The following is an 18,616-nucleotide window of genomic DNA, read 5'->3' as shown; positions in this document are numbered from 1 at the left end:
GGTTTAAACAGATGAAATTATAAAATTCGAACATTTATCATCAGAAATAATTGTTTCACCAGAAGATTGAATTATGACATTTTAATTAAGAATAAGCTGGGGGGAATTAAACATCATGACTTAACATTTTCAAACTGTATAAAGAACTTGTAACGAAACGAAAGAACTTGTAACGAAAATATGGTGAATAAATAAATAGTGGGTAAAATAAAGACCATCATGTAAACATTTTATAGAGATACAAAATCTGGTTTCAACAGATTTAATGAAAAATTGAGATATATATTGCTTAAATAAATTTCAGTAACTAAGATACAAAATATATATATTTTTTAATCGAGATTCAAATGTGGTTTTAAAGGGACAGTTCAACCAAAAATGAAAATTCTGTTATTAATTACTCACCCATGTCGTTCCAAATCCGTAAGACCTTCGTTCATCTTCCAAACACAATTTAAGATTTTTTTTTATGAAATCCGAGAACTTTCTGACCCTGCATAGACAGCAACACAGTTTTCATTTTTGGATAAAACTATCCGTTTAAGTAATACACCACTCAATAAATTAACTGTGGGGCATATGCAAATCTGTTTTCTCATATTCTCACATATTTGTAGTGCAACACAAAATTAGGGCCTTAGGCAGGTTACAAATCACAAATAAAATCTTTATTTAACAGTATACATGATACAAACAGTTTCCAGGTTACAGTATTGCCAAAGTACAGCATACATCAACATGAATCAACTACACTGTTTTAGTTATGAGATCAATACCTTGCTTTCGATAGCATTATACTTGTCTGCACACACTGTTTACAAAAATCCTTTTGTATGGAAACACAAGGGATATGCATTTATGAACAACAAGTTGTAGCTCAGTGCCATGTCTGTGAATCCAAGACGATGGAGTCTCTGCCTTTGGCTATGCTGCTAGAAGAGGAAATACTGCTGGAGAAATTAGAAGACATGGACGAGTACAATCGATAGGGGGTTGAAGAGAGATGTGAAGGACTGAGGGGATAAACAGGAGGGAGACTGAACTCTCTTGACTGGATTTCCTCCCTGTCTGGCTTAAAGGTTCCTAATTTGATCATTCCCTTTTTTGGTTTAACGGACTCCCGTTGAGACGCAGCTCTGCTGTGCAAATGCCTGGATCTGTTCGGTGACACTGGGGTTCTGCTGGTGGCGGGTTTGCTCTGAGGTGGAGTTGGTTTAATGGAGGTAATAGTCGTGTTTTGAGTTGGCCGAAGGTGCAGGAGTCTCTTGCGTGGAGGTCGAGACCTGCCTTGACGTTCTTTACGAGTGCGGGACTTTGATTTTTTCTTCTTGGACTGCTTAGCAACTTTAGCTTGAGGCTTGTGACCTTTTGGTCTCTTCTTTTGCACAACAGAAGGCTTATTTTGTAAAGACTGGTCTAGAACATTGGAATGATTTGTAGTGCTAGATGTGGTATCCATGATGGTAGATTTTTGACTTAAAATGTGATCTAGGATTGTGGAACTGTCATTCAGGATTCTAGAAGTGTGTTTTGAAGCGTCTTCTGTCTGGCTGATGAGCACACTGTCAGCTGGAGGACTCCGACTGATCATCACTGGTGCGGGAGGCTCAATCAGGGAGAAAGGCGGAAGAATCGGTGTGGGTCCTTTTTGTTTTCTTCTCTTTTTTGGTTTCTCTCTGCTCAGGGGGTCAGGAGGCATCAGCCCCCCCAACAAACCTTTAGCAGCAGCTCGTGCTAAAATATCCTGCACGGTTTCTACTTCCGCAGGGTCTTGCTGTTAGAAAGTAAACACACACATATGCACAGAATAATATTACATATAGGTAGACTGGGGCTGGTTGTCACAAAGGTTTTGTCCTAGGCACAGACAGCACATCCACAGACCATCTGACCAAGCATAGAAAGTAACACAACTGAAACATTTTATGGCCCAGAAAAGTAGTAAGCACGTCAATAAAACAGTCCATGTGACATCAGTGGTTCAACCGTAATGTTATGAAGCTACGAGAATACTTCTTGTGTGCAAAGAAAATAAAAATAACTTGATTCAACAATTTCTTCTTTTCCGTGTCAGTCTTCAGCGTGCACCCATGAGAGTACCACAAATGCATTTATACACTCTTAAAAAATGCTTGGTAAAAAAAAACAACCCAACTTGGGTTATTTGACAACCCAGCGCTGGGGAAATATTGGACAGAACACATGCGGTGTTATTTTGACCCAGCTGGTTGGGTTAAAAGTTTTTACCAAACATGCTGGGTTTGTTTTATTTAAGTCAACTATTGTTTAAAAAAATATTATATTGCTGGCTTAAAATGGACTGGAACTTATATTAAAAAATTACTAGAGGCAACAGCAATAATTAAAAAATGAACATTTATTATTATTAAGCAAAAACACATGGACAAAATACAAGACACATTGAATTTATTTGGATGAATACAGCATAGTTTAAATATTACATACATTTAAACTCATTTAACAGACAGTAAAGACATAAAGTAACATAAAAGTAGCATTTTAATTTTAATGTATTCAACCGTTCTCTGTAATCACTTTTTACTGAAATATGAGCCGGGGAAGGACTGCTGTTCAGCGGGGTATCTGCGAACTTCAGACCACGGCCTTGCGTTTCAGTCATAGCTGAAAGACTGATTCCAAAACCTGCCCATAAACAAACAGTACTGAGATTAGAGAACCTATTTTAATATCAAACTAAACTGAAGTCAGTACAATAACGAATAATTCCATTTATTTTATGCAAGGCAAGAGGCGTTTCCATCCTGCAAAACAACCACTGCTGACGCAGCCAACATCTCATCCTAATGTTGCTTTGCATAAAATAATACAATTTACAACACAGTAAAGTCTTTATAAATTAAAATGTATACCAACCTTTATTTTGCTGAAGAAGTGCACCAGATTGACGGCGCTGAGAACTGCTCTCTCCCATACTAGAGGACTCAAAATGCCCAAGCTCTGACTGACTGTAACTCAGCAGGTGGGTTGTTTCGTCAGTGACAGGCTTAACCCAGCGTTAAATGACCCAGCAGCTACAGAAAAACTACCCAGCACCTTGGTAAAAAAAAAAAAAATTAAAAATAACCCAATAAAATGACCTAACAAGTTAAACCCAGCATTTGGATTAAAAAAAAAAAAAAACAGCACTTGGGTAAAAATATTAAATATAACCCAATAACATGACCCAACAGACTGAACCCAGCATTTGGGTTAAAAAAATAACCCAGCATTTTGTAGAGTGTAACATTATGGTTGAATCACTGATTTCACATTTTAATTTAAAATGTTCTTACTACCCTTTCTAGAATTTGAACATTTAGTAGAATTTTATTGGTTGTGCCGATAGACAATAGTATTGCGTATCAACGATAGCCAGAAATAACTAATTAAATGTAAGCATTAGTAACTTACAATGTTTCTATTAAATTGTTATGTTAAACACAAATCAAGTCATATTGAAAACAGTAGGCTGATTTTAGCCTTATGCTGGTGTTGGTTCATTTGCCGGCAATGAAACCAAGTAAGCCAACAATTAAATAAATTAGCATAACAATATAGTGTATCGGCGATAAGAAAATTGAGCATATTGCCCAACACTATTGCGTTGCTGTCGATGCAGGGTCAGAAAGCTCTCAGATTTCATCAAAAATATCTTAATTTGTGTTCTGAAGATGAACAAAGGTCTAACAGGTTTGGAACGACATGAGGGTGAGTAAAATAAAAAACATCTTATATATTCATTACAGTAGAAAAGTAACATTTAACCCCAGTCTATGTGCTGTATGAAGTCCAAAAGCAAGCTTACACACACATACACACACAAAAGAAGCTCCAGCCTTGTTTCTCTTGCTGTGTGTGGTCTTGTGTGGATGCTAATGTGATCAGACACATGTGTTCATTATTTAGTGCGAACCGGAGCTACACTGCCAGTATTTAGGACAGCAATGCATCAAGCTGTGCGTAAGAGTTGTGTGTGTGTGTGAGCTCTCTCACCAGACACTTTCCTTCATGCTTGTTTAGATATAAACAAAGCATATGAATCTCAGCATATCTTTATATGTTACAAAATATGTTAGTCGTTTGATGTCCTCTCTCTCCTACTTTCTAACCTCTCTTTTCATCACACATAGGAAACAGCCATTTGTGACGTCAGATGCTTGAGTTCTGAAAAACTTCTGTTCCTCATCGTCCCATCCTGCACTCACCAGCCTGAGAGAAATATGGAGAGAGAGATGTTTTGTGTTGTAAATTCAATCCAACTCATATCCATTTTCTCATAACTCAAACATTCACATAATCCTTCCCCCACTTGCTTTTCCGTGGATTAACGGCTGTTTCCATGGATACAGCAACTTTAAATCCTTACAGTTAGTGGCGTGTGACAGGAAAGACTTAATGCTTGGACAGTGTGTGTGTGTGTGTGTGTGTGTGTGTGTGTGTGTGTGTGTACCTGAAGGGCACAGCTTTTGCTTTGCTGTCTGCGTTCTCAAGTGCTCTCTTCACAAGTCTTTCATTCTCCTCCGGATATACTGAGCATGTGCAGTACACCACCGCTTTCACCTTAGGAACTGCAGTTAATCAAGTTAACTCATTATAAATTAGATGATGTAAATTAGACAGTATATGATTTATAAATAAATAAAATTGTATGCTATTTAAAAATTTGGGGTTGGCAATATTTTAGCTACATTTATATGGTTTAAAAAATATTGTAAAATTGATGTGAAATATTACTTCCGTCCATCCATCCATCCATCCATCCATCTATCTGCCTATCCACCCATCCATCAATCCATCCATCCAATAATCCATCATCCATCCATCAATCCATCCAATCTATCCGTCTATCCCTCTATCCATCCATCCATCCGTCCACCTGTCCATCCATCAATCCATCCATCCGTTTATCTGTCAATCCACCCATCTATCCATCCATTCATTCAGTCTATCCTTCCATCCATCCATCTCTCTCCGTCCATCCATCAATCATCTATCCGTCCATCCATAATCCTTCCATTCATCCATCTACGTCCATCCATCCATCTGTCCATCCATCAGTCCATCCATTTACTTATCCGTCCATCCAATTTATGTATCCGTCTATCTGTCCATCCATCCATCAATCCATCCAATATATCCATCTATCGATCCATCCATCCATCTGTCATCCATCCATCCATCAATTCGTCTATCCATCCATCCATCCATCCATCCATCTCCATTCATTCATTCATCCGTCTCTCTGTCCATCCATCAATCGGTTTATCTGTCCATCCATCAATCCATCCATACATCCAGTCTATCCTTCCATCCATCTCTCTCCGTCCATCCATCAATCCATCCATCCGTTTATCTGTCAATCCATCCATCTATCCATCCATTCATTCAGTCTATCCTTCCATCCATCCATCCATCTCTCTCTGTCCATCCATCAATCCATCTATCCGTCCATCCATAATCCTTCCATTCATCCATCTACGTCCATCCATCCATCTGTCCATCCATTAGTCCATCCATTTACTTATCCGTCCATCCAATTTATGTATCCGTCTATCTGTCCATCCATCCATCAATCCATCCAATATATCCATCTATCGATCCATTCATCCATCCGTCCATCCATCAATTCGTCTATCCTTCTATCCATCCATCCATCCATCCATCTCCATTCATTCATTCATTCATCCATCTCTCTGTCCATCCATCAATCGGTTTATCTGTCCATCCATCAATCCATCCATACATCCAGTCTATCCTTCCATCCATACACCTCTCTCCGTCCATCCATAATCCTTCCATTCATCCATCTACGTCCATCCATCCGTTTATCTGTCCATCCATCAGTCCATTCATTTACTTATCCATCCATCCATCCAATTTATGTATCCGTCTATCTGTCAATCCATCCATCAATCAATCCATCAACCCGTCCATCCATCCAATCTGTCTATCCATCATCCATGTCCATCCATTCATCCATCTATTCATCCATGTCCATCCATCAGTTTATCAATCCATCTATCCATGTCCATTCATTCATCCATCTCTCTGTCCACCCGTTTATCTGTCCATCCATCAATCCATCCATTCATCAATCCATCTATCCATGTCCATTCATTCATCCATCCATCCGTCTCTCTGTCCATCCATCAATCCATCCATTCATCCAGTCTATCCTTCCATCCATCTCTCTCCATCCATCCGTCCATCCATAATCCTTCCATTCATCCATCTATGTCCATCCATCCACCCATTTATCTATCCGTCTATCCATCCATCAATCCATCCATTTACTTATCAGTCCATCCAATTTATGTATCCATCTATCTGTCCATCCATCCATCAACCTGTCCATCCATCCATCAATCCGTCTATTCATCCATGTCCATCTATTCGTCCATGTCCATCCATCTATCAGTTTATCGATCCATCCCTCCATTCATCTGTCCATCAATCCATCTATAATATCTATCGTAATAGTATATAGTATGTCTATAGTAATTGTGTCTTTTCCCCCTCACAAAATACACTTATGAGAGTAATACAGAAAACAATTTTGTTCTTGATACAACTGATGAAGAAATATTCTCTATATTGTCTTATTTTACCAATTTTTACAGAAAAATAAAACAAATACATTATTTGAAATTGGTATTAATTATTAATTATTAGTAAATTGTTTTAGTGTAGCGAGAGACACAAATGAATGCAAGGATAAAAAGGGGCAGAATACATGAACAGAACCACATATTGTTTTCTCATTCTCACTTAGTGGGAGTTTTTGGACCATTTAGTAGGTAGTAAATGTGTGTGTGTGTGTCTTTCTCACAGGCGAGTGCATGGTTGAGGTTTTGTGTCTGCTTGGCAACCAGCGCCTCCAGTTTACTGTCAGAGATTATTCCTTTAGATAGGCCATGCAGCAGCTCTCTGTCTGATGAAGAGCAGTACGAGTTATCTTGAAATGTTGTATTAGTTTGCATTTTTCAATGATCACCCAACTGCCACAGTGAAAAACAGAATGTTTCAAATGTAAAATCACGCATTGCTCTACCTCCACTCTCACTGAGGATAAACTCAATAGGGTTACAAAGTGCTGACACAGAACACTTTGGGAGCAACACAACCACCCGAACCTTCTGAATACGCACATCCCATTCATTAAGTTCACTGAAGCACTCAGACATCAGTTTCACATCTATGGAGAAAAACACAGAATACCTGAGAATCAATACTTCACTATTATACTTTATTATGGTATGTAGATATCACTCGTGAATAAGGTTCAGCAGAGTAATACTTACTTTTGCATGCAGCAGAGGTGAGAATGGTTTGTAATTCCTTGTTGAAGGTGGAGACATTAAGGACCCCACATACATGTACATAGCCAGAACAGGCAGCGGCCTGGACAGCCACATGAGCCACAGTCAGAGCAGAGAAAGACCCCACCATGAGAACGTCTCCATTCTCCACCAACAGTGGTTGAATCGCACATGCTGCCAGACTGCGAGATTTATCCTGAATTCATGCACACACACACGCACACACAAACATTAAACCTGGGTATGATTTGCACTGATGCTTGTATGTCTGTGTCTCTTTATTACCTGTATAATGAGTGTGTGTTCTGCCACTAGTTTGGTTTTCTCCAGCTGTTTTGAGAGTCGTTTGGGAAACAGCAGTACATTGGAACAGTGTTTGTCCTTACAAAACACATTTCCCATTAGGTGTGTGTGTGAGTCAACCTCAGCAAAGCCTGATGTCCTCAGAGTCTCACACACATTTTCAATGCTGAACGGTATACAAACACAATATGACAGGTGTACATATTAATAAGGAATAATACATTTTTGTATATTTAGAAAAACATACACAGACACACACTACCTGTCTTTGAAGGTGTTGACCCAGGCATAGAGCGGTAATGTTTGTGATCTTTGTTGTTTAACCCTCACAACTGGTGGCAGGAAACTGTCAATTGTCAGTAAATTCTGTTTTATTCTGTACTGAGCCAGTGAGGCTTCCAGTTTGGTCTTGAACCTGATATGTACACACAAACATACAAGCACAATTTTTAAGGTTCAATGTCTTTAAAGACTTGTAGAACGTCACCAGATTTATTTATTCATTTATTTATTTTTTTACTGAATTTTATATGAAGTTCAGAACAATTAATGGAGTAAATGTGCTTAATTTAAGTATCATTTTAGCCTCAAATGTTCAAGCCCTGAAAAAAAAATGATAAAAAAAAGTTAATTTATGGAAGCCCTGTAAATAATAATAATAATAATAATAATTAATAAAAATAAAATAAATTAATTAAATAAAACATAAATAAATAAATAGTCAATTGTGAAATAAGGTGTCATATTCTGAAATATAAAGTCCCTCACATCAAGTCGCAATTATGATAATTATTTTAATAAACTATTACTATTATTATTAATTATTAGTACATTTTTTGTAATATTGAGAAAGAAAATATGAAGACATGGATAAAAAAATGTTAGTAAAGAGGGCAAACATTTGCTCATGAGCAAAACCATATATTGCTTTCTCAAAAGTAATTAGTTTTAATCTGCAGAAATTCCATTTCCATCTTACAGTAACAACAAAAGTAAAAAAAAAAAAAAGGAAAAGATGACAAAAGTGAAAAAAATGAGGTCACATTACAAAAAATTACAACTGAAAGACAAAGTCATGATTTTGAGATATGAAGCTGCAAATACAAAGTTTTTTAAAATCTCTGAGGCAGAAATATGCTTATATTGAAAATTGTAACTTTAGATTTTGTTATTTAGGGCAATTAGAGACATTGTTGAGATCAGTTCCAAATTATTCCTTTCTCTAGAGGACACATTTTCTTTACAAAAATACTAGGTCTCAACTCACTCTCTGGGTTTCACAGAACATTGTTAAAGGGATAGTTCACCCAAAAATGAAAATTCTGTCATTAAAGCTTCCAGAACAACAATTTACAAATAATGTACTCACCCTCTTGTTATCCAAGATGTTCATGTCTGTCTTTCTTTAGTCGTAAAGTAATTGTTTTTTGAGGAAAACATTTCAGCATTTTTCTCCATATAATGGACTAATATGGTGCCCCGATTTTGAACTTCAAAATGCAGTTTAAATGCGGCTTCAAACGATCCCAAATGCGGTTGTAAATGATCCCAGCTGAGAAAGAAGGGTCTTATCTAGCGTTACAATCAATTATTTTAATAAAAATAACACATAATTTATACAATAATTTATATACTTTTAAATGCCAAACGCTCGTCTTGTCTTACTCTGCCTGGACTGTTTTTGTTCTGGTTCATCACAGTTAGGGTATGTAAAAAAAACTCCAATCTCATGTTCTCCCTCAACTTCGTCCTATATCGCTGTTTTACCTTTTTTGTTAAGGGTGTTTGATCTTCTTTGCATCTTCACATTGCAAAGACTGGGTTGGTACTTCTGCAGCGATGTAGGATGATTTTGAAATGACTTCTGAAGTTGAGGGAGAAAATATGATTGGAGTTTTTCGACATACCCTAACTGTCTTGAGTCAGAATACACAGAGTTCAGGGAAAGAAAGGCAAGATGATCATTTGAGTTTAAAAAGTATTTAAATTGTATTTTTTTAATGAAAATAACCAATCATTTCGCTAGATAAGACCTTTCTTCCTCAGCTGGGATCATATACAACCGCGTTTGGGATCGTTTGAAGCTGCATTTAAACTGCCTTTTGGAAGTTCAAAATTGGGGCACCATAGCAGTTCATTATATGGAGAAAAATGCAGAAACGTTTTCCTCAAAAAACATAAATTTCTTTACGACTGAAGAAAGAAAGACATAAACATCTTGGATGACAAGGGGGTGAGTACATTACACTGTGTGCAGAATTATTAGGCATGTTGATATTCTGGTCATATTTTTTTTCCAAACACATTTTACCAATTCCAAACCACATCAGTCTTAGTAACTACTGTTAATTTTGTATTTAATCATTTATATGTGATATATAATTGTCCGTGAAGGCTGGAAGTGAAAAACTCCTTATATTCAGGTGTGCAGGATTATTAGGCATGTTTTCGTTTACAGCTAAAATGAGCCAAAAAAGAGATTTAACCCAGACTGAAAAGTCCAAATTATTAAATGCCCATGAGAAGAATGCAATACTAATGCATTACAAGAATTTGCAAAGTTAAGGCTTGACCATTGGACAGAGAAATGCTTGTTGAGTCTGCATGGTCAGAAAAAACAGGTGGAGAAGAAAAGATGCATGTTAACTGCAAAAGAATTAGGAATTAAGGTGAAGAATTAGGTGTGACACCATCAGGAACCGTTTAGTCTCCAGCGCCACCATTTTCCAGAACTGCAACCTACCTGGAGTCTTCAGAAGTGCAATGTGTCAGGTTCTCAGAGACTTTGCTTGGTAAAAAATCCTAAAAAATGCCCCTTACTTAATAAGAATAACAAGCTGACGTGTTGTGAAATACATGAAGACAGTTTTTTATATGCTTTAGAGACAGATAAGTTGAGAGTGACTCTTGAAGGACCAGCATCACATCCTCTTGTGCCTCTGATTCAAGAATTTATCTTCCAAAATCTGGCAGTAAGTTTTGGGAGTTCATGTTTAGTCTCTTATCCTGAAAAGTCTGACTTGCAGAGATGGACTAAAATGAACTCCCAAAACTTACTGCCAGATTTTAGAAGATAAATTCTTGAATCAGAGGTACAAGAGGATGTGATGCTTGTCCTTCAAGAGTCACTCTCAACTTATCTGTCTCTAAAGCATATAAAAAAACTGTCTTCATGTATTTCACAAGACGTCAGCTTGTTATTCTTATTAAGTCAGGGGCATTTTTTAGATTTTTTACCAAGCAAAGTCTCTGAGAACCTGACACATTGTACTTCTGAAGACTCCAGGTAGGTTGCAGTTCTGGAAAATGGTGGCGCTGGAGAACTGGAAACGGTTCCTGATGGTGTCACACCTAATTCTTCACTTTAATTCCTAATTCTTTTGCAGTTAACATGCATCTTTTCTTCTCCACCTGTTTTTTCTGACCATGCAGACTCAACAAGCATTTCACTGTCCAATGGTCAAGCCTTAACTTTGCAAATTCTTGTAATGCATTAGTATTGCATTCTTCTCATGGGCATTTAATAATTTGGACTTTTCAGTCTGGGTTAAATCTCTTTTTTGGCTCATTTTAGCTGTAAACGAAAACATGCCTAATAATTCTGCACACCTGAATATAAGGAGTTTTTCACTTCCAGCCTTCACGGACAATTATATATCACATATAAATGATTAAACACAAAATTAACAGTAGTTATTAAGACTGATGTGGTTTGGAATTGGTAAAATGTGTTTGGAAAAAAAATATGACCAGAATATCAACATGCCTAATAATTCTGCACACAGTGTATATGTGAATCTTCGTTTTGGAAGTGGACTTCTCCTTTAATTACTCACCCTCACGTCATTCCAAAACTGTAAGACCTTCATTCATCTTCAAAACACAAATTAAGAGATTTTTGATGAAATCTGAGAGCTTTCTGACCCTGTATAGACAGCATTGGAACTACCACGTTCAAGGCCCAGAAAGCTACTAAGGACATTGTTAAAATAGTCCATGTAACAAAAACAAAAACTGAAAGCTGAAGTAATTAATGACAGAATTTTAAGTTTTGGGTGAACTATCCTTTAGGTCTAACTTAATAAAGAGTTAATGAATTTTTACAGGGCAGACCTGTCTTACTGACCTACAAAGGCTGTCCTCCACTTGCCTCACTTCCTTTATCGCCTCCTCTGCTCTTCTTATTAGCTCTCTGGGCTGGAACTTCCTATCCAGGAGGTCATAGAGTACCACCACCACAAGAGCCATAAGATCATCTGGCTGAACGTACACACAAACTCACCCATCAAACACAAAGTCAATCATGATATCAACATAAAAAGGCAGATGTCAGTCATAAAAGACCCACCATTTGCTGAGAACGGTAAAAGTAGCTGTCAACCAGGATCTCCTCCAGTAGATCTTGATCTGTGATGGTAGAAAATATGGGGTATTTAGTTAGATGTTAGTAGATGAAGTTGGCAGCACTGATGCTATGATAACAATGATATACTGCAGTGGATAGTTGCAATACAACAGCATAATATGAAGTGGGGTGCCATATACTCAAAAATACCCAACAGCAAAATTGATGTGCGAGTGTTACATCAGTTTTGCTGAGAAATGAATTTAAAAATAGCAGAATTACAACTCAGACTGGTTTACTAAATTTAAAAAAAAGAATGTGAACTGAATGTAAATCAATCCAGTCTATTAAAAATAAATAAATAAATAAAAATATTTAATAAAATATAAAATAATACACATGTAATAATATTTTAATAAAAAGTGATCAGCTTTCATGATGTCTTCTAAAATATTGAAGATCATTTATTTATTTTTATTTTAAGCATAGATCTAAGAATCATTTTAGATTTAAGCTCATAAAAAATATATATAATTCTAAAATTTATTAAAAATGGTATAATTTGTTAGATAAGCTTCTGTCTGATTTTTATGAATTGTATTATATAAATCATTTGTTGTTTTTGTGTTTCTGGATGATAGAACTGACTGTGAGTATAAACTGACCTCATGCTTATAGTTCAGCGCAGCCATTAAAGTGTTACAGCAGTCAGTTAGCTGATGTCTGACCGGACTACACTAAAAGCAAATAGATGTCCTTAAAAAAATGAAAGAGTAAAAAAGCCTCCCCTAAGCAAAAAGTTTGAGTGAGAGTAAGTGTGTGTGTGTGAGTGAGAGTGAGAGTGAGTGAGTGAGACAGAGAGAGAGAGAGAGAGAGAGAGAGAGAGAGAGAGAGAGAGAGAGTAGAGGAATAAGTCAGAGACATGTGTGGGGAAGATAAGCTCCAAGAAGAAACTCAACCAGACATTCCCAAATTATTGATTCAGGACCTCAGTAATGGAAAGAAGAGGGGGTAGGCAAGCAATTAGGTCAGGGGAGAAGAAATGACAGCTTTGCATGAACCACAATCCAAAACTCAGTCTATTATCTTCAAATTTTCTGATATGAAGCTTCGGAAGCAATACAACAAAACATTTTGGTAACACTTCACAATCAGTTAACACAGGAACACACACTAACAATGAGCTATGCATTGTTACAGTAAGTATTAAGCTTTGTTAATATGATTTTATAATAATACAAATGCTCATTGTTAGTTCATATTAGCCCAGGCCTATTAAATAATGTTACCAAATGTATTAGAAAATGTTGAAATTAACATTAAACAAGATTACTAAGGATTTTAATATGGCAGCAGCTATTTCAAGTGAAAATAACATTTTCTTAGCGATATATGCTATTTACACCAAGTGCAAATAGCAATGGATTCGATTCACACTATATTAAATAACAGGATTTTCTGCTATTTATACTAACAGCACTTCAGTATTGTGGTACATTATAAAACTAAGTAATACTGAGTGTAAATTATAAATTTTAATTCAAATTATTAAATAAATGCCACCTTATTGGGACAATAAGCATTGCTTATTAAACCACAGCATTGCTTTACAACCTACACCACTGGAACCGTTATTTAATAATCATCTTTTGTAATGTTGACTAGCCCAATTGCATGTTAGTGGGTGGAGTCGGTGTAAATAGCTTCTGCCAACAAGGCAGGCTATTTGCACTTAGTGTAAACAGACACTTCGTTTTAATATTCAATATTAACAATCTCTTGAATATTCTCTGACTTTAAATACAGTTTGTAACTCAGTAGTTAAGACTTAATTTGCATCTACCAGGGTCATCTTAATGTTTGTTCCATCAGAGACCTCTAAAGAAAAAAGCGTGACATCCAACCCCAGTCTTCTCTACATTATAAAATGGAAAAGCTCTCTTCTGCTATACTGAAGGACAGGATGAAAAATTGAATTTTGGGTAACAGTAATATACATGTATGACTCTTCATCTGATTCCAGCTGCACCTTTGAGTCATGAGGAACTGAATAATTGATATTAAAGATTTGTGGGCCACAAAAAGAATGACATCAGTGACCACAGGGACATTAACTGCAAAAACAATCAAGATGAACTGGACACATTAGATTCTTGTGCCTTCTAAATCTCATTGCTATCTTTATGATATTTACATCTTTATGAAATGTGATATTTCATAAAGATGTAAATATACGTAATGTAATTCTCATCCTGATGACCTTACAAAATCCATTTTGGTTTTGAGGGTTAGCTTTATTTCGTCACTCACATTTCAGGGTGTTAAACGCCAGCTCATACGCCCAGTGCTCATTCTGCTTGGTGCTGGCGTCACTGAAATCAGCTATCCCAGAATCATCATCATCATCATCACCACCACCACCTCCTTTAGTACTGGTGCGCCTATAGCGAATGAGTCGGTGTGCGATGACTTTCTCCACATGGGTTTTCTGGAAAATAGCTGCAGCGTGAAAATACACGGAGTCTGAAAATCCCAGAGGCGTACCCTCTCTCTCCATCCTGTTCCTTTCTGTGGGCACTGCAGTGACCCTCTTTTTAAGGGGCTGATTGCATACTTTTCTCACAAGTCCCTTAGGAGTGACTGGAGTTTGTGCTTTATTCTTAGAAGCTGATTCTTCGTCCAGCAAGTTCAGTGATGTGACGTCTGGTAGATCTGAGTCCAGGGTGGAGCTGAGAGTCTGTTTAACCATTCTGACAGAGCCAAATTCTGTAAAAATATACTGCATCTGTGATTATCACAGATCATTTTGAAGTATTATTTTACATATATTATTTAACCCATTAATCATTTAACCCAGCATTTTTAGAGTGTAGGGTCAGTACAGAAACAATATAAAAGCCAGTTATTTAACTTGCAAGCAACATTTTTTCTTACACAGTATAATGTAGTCTTTACATACATGAAACTGCAGCGATCATTGAATTTGGGGGCCCATGGCATCTGAAGTCTATTTGAAAATGTTTTGTATACATAGTATTTTAACCCTGTATGTTAAAGAATATGCAGTATACAGTTATATAAGGATATGTCAGGGGTGGAGAACTCAGTTCAGCTTCAACCTTAAAAACTCACCTGCTTGTAGCTTCCTAGTAACCCTTCAGACCTTGATTAGCTTGTTCAGGTGTGTTTAATTAGGGTTGAAGCAAATCTCTGCAGGGCTGCAGCTCTCCAGGACAAACGTTCGCCACCCCTGGATTATACAAATGTCAAAAAAGTCTTACAGTACTAGAGCCTGGACCACAAAACCAGTAATAAGAATCAATTTTTAAGTCAATTGAGATCTATACATCATCTAAAAGCTGAATAAATCTTTACATTGATGTATGGTTTTTTAGGAAAGGACAATATTTGGCCGAGATACAACCACTTAAAAAACTGGAATCTGAGGTTGCAAAAAAAAAAAAAAAAAAAAAAAAAAAAAAGATAGAAAAAAAAAACCTTTAAAGATGTTCAAATTAACTTCTTAGCAATGCATATTACTAATCAAAACGTAAGTTTTGATATATTTATTGTAGGAAATTCACAAAATATCTTCATGGAACATGATCTTTTCTTAATATCCTAATGATTTTTGGCATAAAAAAAAAATTTGACCCATACAATGAATTTTTGGCTATTGCTACAAATATACCCGTGCTACTTAAGACTGGTTTTGTGGTTCAGAGTCATAAATATGTCTTATTCATTTTACATCATAACATTTCTTTATTCCTTCTTTCTTTCTTTTAACTGTTTACATCAAAATTTAAATTCCAGGTTGTAGACTTTTTCAATGTAGACTTTTTTTGAATACACTGTACATACAGTCCTGTCCAAAAGTTTTGGGTCTGTGTGATTATTAATTAAATATTTTTTTATTATTAATTTAATTCGGCAAAGATGAAAAGTGATAGTAAAGACAGTCCTTATAATAGTTCTACTCATCAAAGAATCCTGAAAAAAAGCTTTGTCATGAATAAATTACATTTTATAAAATAAATAAATACAAATAAAATAGAAACTTTAAATTGTAAAAATAATAATTCACAATATTATAGTTTTTACTGCATTTTTAAGCATACTAGACATCTTTCAAATCTTACAGACCCCAAACTTTTGAAGAGTATATACAGTCCTTTTTTTACATCTTCAAAATCCTGTAACTTACTAATTATTGCCAGTTTTAAATTAAAATTTGAAACACACACACATACACCCATTCAAAATTAAATTTTAATACATACCTCTCATAATGTACGCGCAGTCAGCTCGGCAACAGGTATGAATATAAGAACAGAATGTGAGAATTAGGAGCTCGCTCTTTCTGTCTCTATGCCTGTCTGTTTCCCTTGTCTCACGGTCTCTCTCTCTTTAGCTCTGAGATCTTGTGTCACTACGACAACAAACACATTTGTTCTTGTCAACAGAGTGTGAATCTTCCCTCTACAGATGCAGTCACTCAACTATCAGCAGCTCATCATCACTCCCCCCACACACAATGAGTAAAAACTGAATAGTGCACAAAAGTTTTAGTTAAGGAAGAGGTGTTTCAGATAGCACCTATAGCGTCATATGTGTTTATTTGTAAGTGTTGTATTTCTTACCCATTTCTTTACACAACTGAGGTGCTGTTATTCACTGGAGCTTAGTTAAAGAACAGGCTACTGGCTTTAAGGGTAAACAGACTCCAGAGTAACGCTTAATTTCTGCTCATTTGAAACCCTCTCATGCCTGACGCACGTCGGCTCCAATGAGACACAATTAGCCTGACGTTTGCATTCATCATGTTGAATGATTCATTGCTCTGGGCTCAAATCCGAATAAACCCAGTCTCTCTTTTTTACCCCCACATTAGCACCGAAACAAACTACACAGGTCTTTGCCAAGCTTCCATTTCGAAGACGTGATGATGGACTTATTCTAAACTTTGACAGCCAATCAGCTGGCGAGTCTAATTTATGGGATTATTTTTGTGCCAATAAGAATGAACGTAACTTTATAAAACTGAACGTAACTTTCCAAGAAACGATCAAAAATATGCCACTGCAAAAGAAGAAAAACACAATGAAAATGAAAAAATGAACTCAGTCGCACGAATTTAACATGCTCTTCAAATATGCTTCATTCTTTGTTAATGATTTTCAAAGAATCGTTTTCGCGAATCATGGATTCTGAATGCGTTGCCACAGCTTTCGCTTACGCTTCGCAAATTTTCGTTTGCTGTTTTGGCACAAACCTCTCGTGGGGGCGGGCTTAACAGCGATCTACTCTGATTGGCTAATGAGCTTTTGATGGACAGTTGCTCTCTGACCTGGAAGCACGGACGGTGACGTCAGTGGCGCGCATATTGGAAAGTTGTTGCGGTGTGCAATACGTCGTGCTTTGTTTATATTAAGTATTAATGTTATTAGTATTTCACCTACGGTCCTCTCTTAGTTTCTGAAGATGAGCTCCCAGGACAGACACGGAGCAGCATCATCTTCCACCTCAGCTTGTCCCTCAGGGCAGCTTGAAGTAAGTTCGTGTTGCTAAAGTAACGTTAATCAATAACATCGATAAAAGTTTTATTCATGTACAGTGTGCAACAGTTCTGATAGTTTCTATAAACAAAGCACGACGTATTGCGCCACTGACGTCACCGTCCGTGCTTCCAGGTCAGAGAGCAACTGTCCATCAAAAGCTCATTAGCCAATCAGAGTAGATCGCTGTTAAGCCCGCCCCCACGAGAGGTTTGTGCCAAAACAGCAAACGAAAATTTGCGAAGCGTAAGCGAAAGCTGTGGCAACGCATTCAGAATCCATGATTCGCGAAAACGATTCTTTGAAAATCATTAACAAAGAATGAAGCATATTTGAAGAGCATGTTAAATTCGTGCGACTGAGTTCATTTTTTCATTTTCATTGTGTTTTTCTTCTTTTGCAGTGGCATATTTTTGATCGTTTCTTGGAAAGTTACGTTCAGTTTTATAAAGTTACGTTCATTCTTATTGGCACAAAAATAATCCCATACTAATTAAGCCCCACCCAGGCATCACCTGATTGGTCTGTGCTGTTATCAGTTGACTTTTAATTAGTGATGAGACCTGCCAATTTCTTTGAAAGTAATCCTTTGTTGCTTTAACTCCAGATTAGTGGAACAAACACAGTGAAACATAATGAGAGACTACTTAATTAATAATGTGTGTGGGGTGTGTATACACTTCCGTGTGTCTGTGTGCTGAATTAGTAATGTGAAGAAATACACGTCTTCTTTTTTTTCTCATTAACCCACATGTCAATGGCTCAGGGAAGATCAGTGTGTCCAGTGACACAACAGGTCATTCAGCTTCTGTGCTATTTCAGAAAATATTGTATTAGAATCAGTACAGTTTTTGTTAAAACTATTTTGTTTAATAGTTTTTGTGCCTGGTGCATCTATCAACCCAGAAAACATAAAAAAGGAAAACCCAGTAACTTTGTTTTGATAAGCCTTTCTCTGCAAGCATATGAAAAAAATGAACCGCTCAGATTTCTCTACCCCCCGTGATGTAGAAAGGGGATCTTATTATAATATTACTGCCCCTTAATCTGCACGTTTCCACCCTCGGCAC

General features: G+C 36.7%; 1 protein-coding gene across 3 annotated transcripts; it reads right to left on the bottom strand.

Moving 5' to 3' along the window:
• Positions 1–628: 628 nt before the first annotated feature.
• LOC127164389 (putative methyltransferase NSUN7) lies at positions 629–16,921 on the bottom strand. 3 transcript variants are annotated; one of them, XM_051108335.1, is made up of 15 exons: positions 16,632–16,921; positions 16,272–16,420; positions 15,121–15,238; positions 14,948–14,995; positions 14,299–14,754; positions 11,992–12,050; positions 11,770–11,903; positions 7,906–8,058; positions 7,626–7,809; positions 7,323–7,536; positions 7,073–7,216; positions 6,851–6,952; positions 4,472–4,589; positions 4,131–4,230; positions 629–1,774 (listed from the first exon to the last, which is right to left on the bottom strand). In XM_051108335.1, exons 5-15 carry the CDS (start codon positions 14,735–14,737, stop codon positions 878–880), a joined length of 2,544 nt encoding a protein of 847 aa, XP_050964292.1. In that variant the 5' UTR covers positions 14,738–14,754; positions 14,948–14,995; positions 15,121–15,238; positions 16,272–16,420; positions 16,632–16,921; the 3' UTR covers positions 629–877. The 3 variants fall into 3 exon arrangements, 2 of the variants coding, with proteins under 2 accessions (XP_050964292.1, XP_050964283.1); XR_007827640.1 differs by lacking the exons at positions 629–1,774; positions 14,948–14,995 and adding exons at positions 2,330–2,664; positions 2,896–3,075; XM_051108326.1 differs by lacking the exon at positions 14,948–14,995.
• Between the last annotated feature and the right edge of the window lie 1,695 nt (positions 16,922–18,616).

Source organism: Labeo rohita, chromosome 1, assembly GCF_022985175.1.
Source record: "Labeo rohita strain BAU-BD-2019 chromosome 1, IGBB_LRoh.1.0, whole genome shotgun sequence".
Classification (NCBI taxonomy): domain Eukaryota; kingdom Metazoa; phylum Chordata; class Actinopteri; order Cypriniformes; family Cyprinidae; genus Labeo; species Labeo rohita.
The sequence above is the reverse complement of the archived record's forward strand: the minus strand, read 5'-3'. Positions and strand labels throughout refer to the sequence as shown.

Bases quoted from the DNA above. Each gene is read 5' to 3' on its own strand.
- LOC127164389 (XM_051108335.1), bottom strand. From the start codon at position 14,737: ATGGTTAAACAGACTCTCAGCTCCACCCTGGACTCAGATCTACCAGAC. The intron at 7,217-7,322 runs GTAAGTATTACT...TTTTCTCCATAG, and splicing joins CACCTCTGCTGCATGCAAAA to ATGTGAAACTGATGTCTGAG. The intron at 4,231-4,471 runs GTACACACACAC...TATTTCTCTCAG, and splicing joins GCAAAAGCTGTGCCCTTCAG to GCTGGTGAGTGCAGGATGGG.